General features: G+C 41.5%; 1 protein-coding gene across 9 annotated transcripts in view; it reads right to left on the minus strand.

The window, feature by feature from the left end:
• Window positions 1–2,238: 2,238 nt before the first annotated feature.
• The window catches only part of LOC311076295 (uncharacterized protein), a 54,121-nt gene continuing 42,948 nt past the window's right edge, over window positions 2,239–13,411 (minus strand). For 5 of the 9 annotated variants that reach the window (XR_014604641.1, XR_014604643.1, XR_014604644.1 and 2 more), the window contains exons 3-5: window positions 3,031–3,152; window positions 2,880–2,911; window positions 2,239–2,492 (exon numbers count right to left, since the gene is read on the minus strand). Coding sequence is in view for 3 of the 9 variants with exons in the window: in XM_084104378.1 (XP_083960504.1) it covers window positions 2,410–2,492; window positions 2,880–2,911; window positions 3,031–3,152 (237 nt within the window). In the remaining 6 variants the exon portion in view is untranslated. Of the gene's footprint in view, window positions 2,493–2,859; window positions 7,454–8,531; window positions 8,549–8,756; window positions 8,873–13,411 lie in introns of those variants that run through there. The other 4 variants (XR_014604642.1, XR_014604645.1, XR_014604646.1 and 1 more) reach the window with 3 other exon arrangements.

Genomic DNA, 13,411 nt, shown 5'->3' on the forward strand with positions numbered 1-13,411 from the left:
TTGTGATTTATTTAGTAGTGTTCACCACAGGTAATAGGCTGCAGTGTAACCTGGTCAGAAGTATAGAAATGGTACACAGATGACACCAGTCGTTTTGAAAAGTTGGTAGGTGAAATAATCAGTTGTACGCACCAAAAATGTTCTTTGCATTTAGAATAGGTCCATATAAAATGTGTTTTGTTCTCTCAGGTTAAAGAGTTTACTCAGACTTGAACTTCCAGATAAGACACACACACAGAAGAGTTGCTGTCACGCTCTGTATCTTCCTCCTGCTCGCCGCTGTTTACTTTGGACTCCAGGATTCATGCATTGGGTTTGTTACTCAGAGGGGATGATTGTTTAGTTTGCATAAAAGATAATGCAGTTTTTCTTTCCTCTTTTTTTTTTCATGGCAGTTCCCTCGAGGCCAAACATCAGAAGAAAAGCCAGTAGATTTCGATAATGTACAAGCAGAGCATTTGTTTTACTCACCCTTGAATCAAAGTTTCCTTTGTGTGTGGGACCGGATCTGTTTCCCAGGCCTCATGCAGACTCTGTTGAGTTCAAAACAACAAAGAGGCTTGCGCCTCCGCTGACTTCCAAGAGCTACAACAGAATCTCCTGTCCTCGCGCACAGAGCTACAGGCAGATAGATGGTCAACAGCCTGAGTAAACAGATCACTGGATCTGAGAAAAAAACACACTTCACATAGTACAGATAGTACTCATACAGTGTGTTCGGCCTGCATACTGCATTATATTCCATACAGATATTCTATGCAGAGAAAATTTGCATATGTATAATATATGTCTTGATTTTACAGTGAAAAACACATTTTAAAGCAGCATTTTAAGGTTTAATGGTTATCTTAATTCCGCATAGGTAGCCTATCTAAATAGAGTGCAACAGTAAAAACTCCATTCATTTTCTCCATAGGGAAACGATAAATTATAAACCTTTAAAAACAGACCTACTGTGTGAGCTATGAGGTTGTTAGATGTTGAAGTTGAAGATGTCAGCCCGTATTATTTCCTCTCATTTTTAAAGTAATTGTGTTTAACAGCAAAACTCCTGGTGAAAAACTACATTACCCATAATGCTGTACAGAAAATGACACCAATCAGTGAGCCGAAAAAAGCATCACCTGCCAAAATAGCTCTTTAGCTCCGCCCAGTCCCATGAAGCACTGCGAATTACATAACTCTTTTGTATTCTATGATACCTCATTATAGCCAAATTATACAGTATGAATCCTTCACAGGAAGGCAACCCATGTAGGCTACTGCAACAATCTCAGTGGGATTTTTTTTGCAGTGTATTTTCATTTTTATTAGGGTAAGACTGCTAGCTTAGCAACATGCTAACGACAATATTGAAATCAATTGGGAGTCGAATCTATATTTTTGTTTGCCATGTATTTTTATACTTATTAGAGCAGCACACTATTAGTTTAGAGACAAACTAATTGAAATCAATACCGAATCGAGTCTCTAAAGTAATATGTGAGATGCTCATAAATGTTCCAAATCAGTCACTTATAATGCTTGAAAGGAAGCTCACTAGGTTTTGGAACAGAGATACTCTACAAAAACCACAGAAGGTGTAAATCTAAACACACTTTGCATGATTTCAGCGTGTCTCTTTGAGACTTGTGTTGGGATGTTTTTCGTTAACAGCAGCTAGCTAGCTAAAGCTCTCTGCTTTGTTCTCCAATCCTGAGGTTAACGATTTTCCGTCGTGGGAGGCGGGGGAGAGGAGCGACGGAATTAGGATTCAGCTCCCATCCTCAGCGCCAAGCGCCTGTCTGCTGCCTACCCAGCAACCCCCGCGCTTTGTGACAAGGAGATGGATGATATCTGCAGCCTGGCCGGTCGCTCTATGGGTAAGACACACACACACACACACACACACACACACACACACACACACGCGCGCGCGTCTGCAAGCGCACAGGGTCGGTCGCACACACACACACACACACTTCTCAAAGCCAGCAAGGCTGTGCGCGCACACATTCACACATGTAACTAATTCTGTGATGCTGCTTTTGCTACAACCTTTAACGTGTAACACACAAAAGAAGAACCACGGCCACCTGCCAGTGTGACTGTTTACTTCATTCCTGAAAATATTGCACTTATACATATGGAGGGAGAATATAAAAGTGTTTTAGGGTAATGATTTCATGTATTAGGGAGTTTAAATAAATAATTTATACCAGAGGAAGAGAGGGACACCAAAAACGAGTCAATAATTAATACAGTAATATAAACAGAATTTATTAGGAAGTTTTAAACATCTACAGCATTTGAAAATACAAATATGCAAGAGGACAAACAAGCCTATTGGGTGTTTGTGGTTTGAGTGTGTGTGCAACTGGACAGTGTGTGAAAGCAGAATGTCAAAGGATCTGTCTCTCTTGTCCACCTCTAACGCAGGAGTGTATTTGTGTCAAACTCACCTGCTGAAACTACCACTGCAAACTTGCACACACATACACACTGCTTCACTTCTGCAATACACAAGTCGGGAAAAGGGTTTGAGATTTGGAACCCTTCGGGAACACACACACACACACACACACACACACGCACACACACACACGTCTTGTTTTCCAATAAAAATATTAAGACATCCTTAAAACAAGATACATTTACGGCATCAAAATTGATCAAATATTATAAAACTATATATACATATATTGTGCCTCTTTGGTGCTTTTCAAATACATTTATCTTGTTTAGATTTTTTTTTTTAACTGGAAAACAAGGCAAATATATTGGTATTTATTTTTCAATGCTGTGATTGTGTTTTGAAATTATGAAATTGTTGTATGGCATATGTTAGTAATTAGTAAGCATATATATATATAATGATACCTGCAATTATTGGGATTTACCTGCAAGCTGAAAATAACATTTTATTCTACACCTAAAAAAGCGAAAAAATACAGCAATTAAAACCATTCATTCAATCAATCAATTAATACAAAAATAACATCAAATAAATCTTAGGTATTGTGTGTGTGAGAGGATCGCTGGAGTGCTCACACAGCTTTTTCGTGCAGGTAAAGGGAGCACCTGCGGCCACCGCGCGGGTTAAAAGCTCTGACGGGAGGAAGACGCTCGGAGCAGCCCCAGGTTCCTCTGGAGTCCCATCGGCTGAGAGAAACCTGTGAGACAGAAGCTAATTATCCTCTAAAGCAAAAAGCCAGTTGTGGTTCAATAACTCCAGCACGCTGCCAGCCAGATACTGCGTTTCCTTGGCAACGCCTCCACAGCAGTACTGCAGACATCACAGAGAGAGGCAGGCGGTCACAGGGTACACAGGGCAGGATGAATCGGGGAGGGAAGTCTTTATGAGTGACGGGCCGTGTGGAGATACGTCCTCTAGACTGATGCAGGCCAATTACAGGCCATTACTCTCTGCTGAGATTGATTTACTTTCTTTATGTTTGGGGTCCCAGAGATGTATAAAAATAATGACATTTTCAAAATTACTTCTTATTTTCCCTTCAAATTTTTGTAATCACTCTGTCCGACCAAATCAAACCCCAGCAGGCAGATATTATTGAAGCTTTAGATGAGCACTTTTTTTTTTTTTTTTGAAATGTGACTGTTATGCATTATAGGGACACTGTTTCTGTTTGGGCTCAATCTGAACCTCACAAAAACACAATCAGTTGTACCTCTTCTGTGTGTGAAAATGCATTGCAATGCATTTAGTTTTATATCTGGGGTATACCAGTTTGATGTTTAATGCATGTTTCAAATCAGTTTTCATAAGATTGGTGAAAATGATAAAAGAGCCTCTGGGTCTCTCAGCACTTCTGGCCTGGGACGATCAGCCCATTCACACCAATGTCAATAACTATAATGATAAAGATTATAGCAAGCAGAGTCAACACCATAAGTATATCAATAATGGCACAGAGAAACAATATGGTTGGAATCACTTTCAGAACGTTTTTTTTTTTTCCAGCTGATGAATGATAAAAACATTGACAGCCAATCAGAATCCATCCTGCTTTAAAGAGCTTGGGCATTTAAAGCCAGGGTTGGCAAGTTGTTCAACCAAAACAATGTGCTTATGCTGCGTTCACGCCATAACTACTGTAATTTGGAAGAGATATAAACCCACTATACGCTATACTCAAAGCGGTTTGTGACTTGAGTATATGTGTTCTTAATGGCAACACTATCAACGCAGAAATGAATCTGCAGCAGTCAGGTGGTACAGGTCAGTGCTCTTTTAGTTGTTTACTGTCATTATTATTGTAATATTATGTGGTTTGAGACATGAAATAATTTAACGCCGTCTCTTGTGACGCTCTGAAGACTCTGCTGTGTGCGTATATGCGTTTTGAAGAAACCGTGGCTTTGGAGACGCTCTGAAGGGAGGGTGTGATTTCAAAGCTAACTTGCTACTGCTAGCTATGAAAACTGCCTACCCTACCTTTAAAGGTGCAGACAACAAAAACTGCAGTGCGTGCTTAGAATAAGCAGAACTACACTGTGCACTGGTGTGGACGCTAATATAGTTATCGTTATAGATAGTTATTGTTCTCTGTGTAAACGGGCCTTAACTCTTAAAACAGCATTTTGAGATTCTATCTCCATCACATTGAGCTCTTTTTAAGTGATGAAGCTGGTTTAACCATTAAAACAACACAAATGTACACTACATAATGGAATTTTAGGTTCATAACAATAGCCCATTAAAGGTAAAGGCAAAGAATGGTGTGTGATACAGTGGCTAAACTATAAATTGACTTATGAATGGCCTCCAATGGCTTATTGCTTTAATAAAATGGTGACAACAAACAATGATGAAAGACGCTAATGTTCAACACAGTAAAATTTATTAACAATAATCTGAATTACGGGAAGTAATACGCATTAAAGCATTGATGCATTTCACCCTGGCTTCAAATGTCAATTAGAATTGAAACTCAGAACTATCAGTTTTATCAAATAATATTTAAGTTACGGCTGATGTCTGAGATGATAACTCTACACTAATTTTGCGTGAAGTCAGAAATCAAAATACAGCACAGATTCAATTGTTTTAAATTCAACTGCTTAAAAAAGATCAATAGTATTGACACCACTATGGTCATTTCTGAATAAGTGAATTCTGTGGCATTTGCTCTGATACTTTTAAGTATTCATCATTCCCTCTGTGTCTGGAAGTATGACTCTTTGTGTGTGTACACCTGTTATTTGTACCTGCAGTGAGAAGGACCCACTGTTTCCTCTGACCTGAGCTGATAACATGCACAACAACAATCCCTGACAACCAATGGAAGAAAGATTCCTGTAATCCTGTAAATTCTCCCGGCTCCTGCAGTTTCTCCCGCCTGAGCTCTCAGTGCCTAATCTACTTTCAGTACCTTTATCCCAGACAAATGTTACGTTTATTTAACTCGCACACAGTTAGCGACACACCGTCAGCAGGCTCTTTTAATTCCTCAGTGGCCGGTCTTTATCTCCTCACATTTATCCCTGGAATCTTTCTTGCGGTCTATAACAACAATTATTCTATTTCAGATTATGTTTTATATTTCTAAATGTTTAGAATTTACTAGTGAACACTGTTTCTCTATGTAAATTCCTTTAATACACACTTGATATATAAAGTACAACTAAACATTTTCTAATTTCAGTTCATTTCTGTATTGTCCAGATATACTGTATACTCTTCAAAAAATGCTAAATATAACTTTCCAGGCAATTTAGACAAATAATATGGGGAAATTGTATATAATGCTGTTGATCTTAAACTATTTCACATTGATTCATTTGTTATTCTGTCTATCTTTCTGGAAGTCTGCGTCTGTCTGAAAATGCTGGTCAGACTTATCAGGCAGAAAACGAACCATTTTTTTTTGCTCTGATACACACAAATGAAACAGCCCGATGTGCTGTCAGCCAAAAATGTAAATTTGAAACCACGTTTGAGACATCAGACCCCGATGCTTGCTGGACCATTCAGAAGTCGGGCCGTTTATTAAATAACAAAATCTTCATTCCTGGCTTGATCCGAGTCTTTGTTCCTTTTCTCATCTAGCTGATGAAATGCTCCATGTGTGTGTGAGAGCGCGTGGGACGAGGGAGTATTTATGTGCTAGCTCAGATGAATAGTGTGAGCAGCACACAAGATTTTATCTGTGCATTGGCACTGCCAGCCTGTGCCGAGTGTCAGACGGATCCTAATAAAACTGTCTGACCCCGCGTTGGGCACCAGGCTGGCGCTCGCCGGTCGTGGCTGACTGCTTGGTATGCACAGAGCATGGCAGAGCTTCAGCTGTTGCTGGGAGCTTTGTGGCACAGACCCAGCCTGATTAGTTGGCATCCGCCATTGTTCAGAGCGAAACCAAGCAGGGGAAAAATATAATTAGAGAGAGAGAGCAATAGGGAGAAATCAATTGTTTTGAAACTACAATTCTAATGTGGGTAATTTAGCAAAATTAGGTTTTCAAAAGTTGAACACTCCAGGGAGATAAAGAACAAAGCCAGGCGTAAGACTTAATGAGTTCACATCTTTAAAACAGGAAGGAACCCACAGCTCCGTGCCAACCGGACCCCTTTAAACTACCATCCGTCTGCTGTTCAATGTCATTTCTGCTCAAAAACAACATTATGACACATTGAGATCCATATAAACATGGACGCCTGTGCGTGCCTTGCCTACGGATGCAATAATCTGCAAGCCTCATGTTCTGCTAACACAAAGTCTGGGCTTCACTAGGTAATAAAGTCTATTCATAGAAATGGTTTTTGTGTAAATGAAGGTGTCAGCATATGTTGGTTCAATATGTCGCTCGGTTTTTTACACAGACTTGTTTGGCTATGCATCAGACAGATCTTACATTATTGGATTAAACAAAAAAATGACATTACATCTGGTGGATACATGAGGATAAAGCCAAGCAGACGTTTCATAATAGTGAAGGTGCCGAGATCTTCAACGAAGGGCGTCACCATTAAAATGGTTGTACATTTTACGTTCATTAAAAAGAAAATCTTTGTTGCATCCAATATTCCTGAAATCAAGATATTTAAAAAATAAATCAGAATTTTCGATCGCAGGGAAGAAATAACCGAATCCCGGCCCTTCCTCTTGCTGCCGATGTGATAAAGGTCGGTTATAGATGAGTTGCAGCGGCGACCAGACAGCCAGACGAAGCGATTAACACGACGACCCTCTCCTGCACCCCTCACCCCAAAGAAAAAACATCTCAGCAGATGTACAAGATCGAGTTTTATTTAAAAATAAGAAGAAACCATCATCATTATCATGTGAACATATTGAACATTCAGTCTTTCAGACACGCCAGTGCTGCATCCTCTGGCGTCTTCCACCGTTTTTCTTTCTTATCTCTCACAGACATCCATCCCACGTCCATCTCTGTCGGGACACGTCCAGGGGATCGAGTGCTTTTGCCCTCTGCCCAGGTCCCAAGAGCTTAACCTGTGATTTTTAGCACACAAAGCTCACAAGTTAGGGTCTCAGGGACCAGGAGGAGTGCAGCGGTGTCCGCACAGGTTAGTCACACACATACACATACACATACATGTATATATTTGCACCCTCACGTCCTCTTTTGTCCGGCGTAACGAATATTATTCTGCTAATAATGTTCGGCCTATGAAGATAAAATGTGCCTTTCCTGCCTTCATTGCAGTTCTCTCAGAGTTAAGAGTCACAGACATGCAACACACAGGTATATCATGCACCAAACGCCATGCACACAAAAGCAGACAAAAAAATCATCAGGTAAGAGGAAACCAGGACGAGCGGTCGGATTTAAAGCTTTCCATCGAGCGGGCAGGCAAAGCCTTTGTTGGTCGAGAAAAGCCTCCAGTCAGATGGTCAGTCTCTCTGTCTTTCTCTTTGTCCTGTGTTTCTCATCCTCAGGATCTCTGGTGAGCAGAACCGCTGGCCTCTGACTGCAGCTTCATATATAAACGTCTGTATGTGTGCGTGCGTGTGTGTGTGTGTGTGTCTGTCTGTCTGCGTCTCATCTCCCTCCACCGACTCCATTACACTGAAAAATGTGTAGCGGCAATTGATCAGCCACAATCAGAGCCGGTAAACCGGCATTGGGGCAAAATTAACAAAAAACGGTCTCCAGCTTCCACACCTCCCCGCATGACCACCCCCTACCCACCCAGACACGCATCGCATGACATTGTTCCTGACGGCTTTTGCATCAAGTTGTCTTTTTTGTGACTTTGTGAGCACAGACGAGATCATGCAACCTCACAACACTGACCGCAAGCAAATCCAATAGTGCACATGGCAGCCAAAACATACATGTCATTTACACTGCAAACGCACATCTAATGCACACACACACCTTGAAGACTCCCCCCACCCTACCAAATAAGCAGCATCGTTCATCATTGGGGACGAGACGGTGTGGACACTCCCGGAAATGAGAGCAGCCGCCACGTGCCTCAAACACACACACACACACACACACACACACACACACACACACACACACACACACACACACACACACACACAAACACAAAATGTCTACCTTCAAACCTGTGTCAGCTTTGTCATCATCAAGGGAAGAAAAAAGAGAGTGAGAGAAAAAGAGGACAAGCGAAACATCCTGGACTTCGTCAGACAGTGAGATGTGACCAAAAGTAGACACTCGTGAGAACACCCTCATCTTCATCAGGACCATTGCACATCTTCTTGCCACTGTCACCCTCCTCGTCAGTCTGACACACACCTTACGCTAGCGACACACACTCACCCGCTCATCCTCCTCCTCCGGTCCGGACACCTGTCCCGGGCGTCTCTGTACCTGTACCTGGGCCGTCTATGAGACCCGCTCTCGCTCTCTCTGTGTGACTGAGTGCCAGCGAGCGGCAGATTCTGCAGCGAGAGCGCTCCCCCCCCCTCCCCTCCGTCTCTCTTCCTCCCTCCCTCCCTCTCTTCATCTCAGCTCCGCTTCCCCTCTGCACTGATCAATCCCTCACTTTCTCCGAAGGCTCGAAAAAACGCAGCCAGCCAGCAGCCAGAAATGGCGCCTCGCTCTCCACAGCGCTCTGTGCAGCCACACGACAATCTGTCTGTCACAATATTGTGACAACATTTCCACAACTGACTATGGAGGGTCATCCACCACTCCACCACCAAAGCTGCAGAAAAGTGTCTGACTGCCACAATAAAGTAATTTGTTAATTTGTTAAAAGTAAAAATGATCATTTCATTAAAAATATAAGGATCTTTTTAAAAAAAAGTGATATTCAGAAATAAGGCCGACAATGACAAAAAATAAACAAAAAAACCCATAAAAGCATCAAAAATCAAATAAGAAATAGCAATTTAAACAAAACAAGGAGGTGAAAACAACAAAATAATGCAAAAAATGGCAATTTAAACAAAACGGAGACGAAACAACAAAATAATGCAAACAATGGCAATTTAAACAAAAAGAGGAGATGAAACAAAAAAATAATGAAAATATTGCCAATTTAAACAAAACAAGGAGACGAAACAACATAAAACATTATGTAAATGTAAACAAAAATAAAGAATGAAACAAACAATGAAAAACAACGTCAACTGGAACAAAACATGGTGAATTGGTCAAAAAAGCAATATAAACAAACAGTGTTTAAAAAGTGAAAAACAATGCAAACATAATCATGCAACTGACTGAAAGTCTCAATTTGAATCAATATAATGGGTCTCATGAGACATGAGCAGAACAAATTTCAGCATAAATGGTTTGTAGAAAAACATGTAATTTGACACGTTCAGTTTATTAGTTCATTCTCATTAAATTGGAATGCCGTACATTTCATGAATCAGGTCTAATGTACATAGGCATATATGTATAATTATTTCATAAATAACATGCATTAGTGATGAAATCATATGCAATGCTGTAAGTATTAAATGGAAATTTTAAATGACAACGTGCACTCCCTGTGTGGCTTTCTGAGCACCAGACGCATCTTTATCTGTCTGGCAGTGGCTCTGAAGGACCTCTGACCCCTCTGCTTGCACTGGGGTGTGTGTGAGAGTCGTGACCCCATCATAGAGGGGTGCTGGGCGCCGACAGCCCACCACATACACCATTGATTACGAGCTTAATGCACAAACTCGCCACGTCTGTTCTACTGCAATGCAGAGCTCCGAACAACACACACACACATACATAAAGCGTGAGAGCTCACAAATCCACATAGATTCAGTGTTTTAAACTAACGCCAACTTGGGCTGCATCTGAACACAGGTTTGTCGATTTAAGTCTATCGCGCTATAGAGTGGAGAAGCATTTGTGAGTGTGTGTGGGGAAGGTTGGTGGGATCAGCAGGGACCGAAAGGGAATGATGGTGATCAATCAACACACACACACACACACACACACACACACACACACACACACACACACACACACACACACACACACACACACACACACACACACACACACACACACACACCAGCAGAGTGCTGTCACCACACAGTACCAGACAGCACAACACAAATGTAAAAGGCACAAAGAATGCTAGACAGAAGCAAAAACACCATAAACCAAAACCACTACACAAAGAAGCACATATTAAGTTTGAGATCCGTCTCTAATTAAGCTCTGACTTTACAAGCCTCCAGACACACTTAGAAGAAATCTCTTATTTCTCATATTTTCAAACACAAATCCAGTCATTTCCAAATGCAATGATTCATTTAATTCACAGCCAAACATTTTACATTTTCAATTACAGTTTTACATTTTGTGAAGAAAATTTGAGTAGAAGTTGCCTTTGCAAAACTCATCTCCACTATACCAGGGGGTTGCTATGCAGTGTTCTGGGTGGTTGCTAGGGCATTGCTGAGGGTTTTTTTTTAGGTTGGGGGGGTGATGGTGGATAGGGCGTTGATGAGGTGTTTGGGTGTTTGCTGAAATGTTTTGGATGGCTGCTAGGGTGTAGCTAAGGCGTTTTGGGTGGTTGCTTACTATCTCAAGTCACAAACGCCAACCTGAAGTCTATATGGATCGGTCCCTTCTTCAGTGTACATCTATGGAATTTTTTCACCCAGTTTATTGTCCGGCAGTTGAAAATTGTATGTCTGATTGCTAGTGATGTATGTCTCGAGAACACTTTTACGTGGTCTTGGTCTTATCACGGCCTTGGCGGTCTTTGGTCTTGGTCTCGGACCTCTCGGTCTTGTCTAGGTCTCACTGTCTCAGACCGACATAGCGGTCGGGGGATTTAGCAATACAATACTACAATATCCACGACGACACAACGTTCGATAATGCAACATTATTATTATTTCGCGCCCTTCAAATGCAACCAATCACATGCATGCATTTTTTGTGACATAGCCGTTGGCGCTCATCCATCCATATAACATTATGCCTCAGTGAGTGAGTGTAGTGTAGAGCGTAAAGAGCACAGATCCAGCATCTATAGTAGCCTAGTCAGTCAGTAGTATGTCAGCGAATTCCTTGGTTTAATGAGATGTAGCCTAATATATGTTATCAGTGCTGAGAATTTTCGTGTGACTCGTTTCGCCTATTTGAACAATGTATATCTTAATGGTCCAGTGGTAGAACTTTTGCCAACCGTGTCAGAGGTTCTGGGTTCTAATCCGCACTCGCACTCGTATACTTTTTTTTTCTCATATAGTTTTTTTTTCTCATCAAAATCGATTATGTTCATCAGTGGTTGTATATCAAGCAGGGACACGTTTGTGTGCATTATGTTTTGTGATTTCACCAGAACGAATTGAGAGTATCCGCAATGGATTGAAGCGCGCGTCCGAGTGAAGACAGTGCGGCGTGTGCGCGAGCCACACGAGAAAACACTGTATCCGCGCCACTGATCGCCACTGATTTAAAAAACATATCAGTGACATGATGGGTTTTAACTTCATTCAGGAGATTTTGGGTAACTGCACAACTGACAGATGACTTTGAGCGTACCGCCAACAGTGTGTGTGTGTGTGTGTGTAACCATAGTCTTTGATAGTGTTTTTGATATCTGTGTGTGTGTGTGTGTGTGTGTGTGTGTTGTTTGATTACAGTATTGTATTTAAGATGGTGTTAGACTAAATAAATGGTCTTTTAAATATCATCTGCATATCTCCGTTGTGTTGACTAAACATTAGGCCTAATCCAAGTTTATAATTGTGTATCTTTAATTTGATGTTACGATTTCATCTACACATTAAGTATAATTTCAATTGGTTACATATTTCTCATTCTTTAGACAGTTGTTGGAGGAGCAAGATGGTGTTGGAGGTGTTTGATGTTTTGTCAGATGAACCAGTCAGTACCAGTCATGTCAGTCCTCAACAGTACACAAAAGTTAAGGGAGTCTCAATCCTCTAATAGTGCAGTAACAGCCGTCATGCAATTGCTACACATAGTTGATCTCACCCAATCTGCAAAAACATTTACAGTGAGCTCACAGTCACACACATGACATGGTCTGTCTCTGTATTGTTCTGCCTGTGTAGTTGAAGTAATACCGTCCAATATGTATTGAATGTAAACTGCGGCTGAACCCTATGCTGCTGTTCTTGAATTCACACAAGTTATTGCTTAGCTTCAACACTAGTCTGTTTTTTTTCCCCTCCGGTCTCGACTTGGTCTCGGTCTTGGTCTCGACTTGGTCTTGGTCTTGGTCTCGACTTGGTCTTGGTCTTGACTTGGTCTGTCTTGGTCTCGGTTTAGGCGGTCTTGACTACAAGTCTACTGATTGCTTTGAAAAAAGAAACAGCACGTCTCTCCTCAAAATGCCACAATTTAAGATGTCATTCATACTTGTAGCACAAACAAAGTGGGATGAGCTACACGTTGAATTGTAATACTTAGTGTTAGGGGTTCTAATAGCGATGCTAACTCTTGATGCCAACACCTCAAGACTATGTATCATGTGATGATGATAAACTCATAAATCCTGAAAAATTCAGTAGGGTTAAGTTTTACCCAACATCTTTCAACCATGAAAACCCAGAAGACCCTTACAGAGAACATCTTATTGCACAGACACATGTACACAGCGTTCATGTCTGCTGAACGCAGGTCTTTAACCGCTATAACATCTCGTCTGACTGGCTAACAGCCCAGTGCAAAGGCCCCGCCCATCCGAATCAAACTCATTGATCTCTCATGCTGGGTCAGAGGTCAAATGTGTATTGACTGGAAAAAGTGTCATCAGCAGCAGCGCTGCCCTGACTCCAGACAGATCAATAGCACCTCTGTCTGCTACGCTTAGATTACTCTTATTCATCTGTCATAAATCTCAGCACCTCATCACCACAGTAACGTCTGGCTGCTCCTGATGCAGCTGTGGCCCTGTTAAGGTCGACAGCGGTCTGGGACCAGTAGGTCATGTTCATCAGTACTCTGCTCTCGTGTACAGGGGGCAAAAGGGTAGACGGCCA

Source organism: Abramis brama, assembly GCF_963993115.1.
Source record: "Abramis brama genome assembly, chromosome: 25".
In the NCBI taxonomy this organism is placed as follows: Eukaryota; Metazoa; Chordata; class Actinopteri; order Cypriniformes; family Leuciscidae; genus Abramis; species Abramis brama.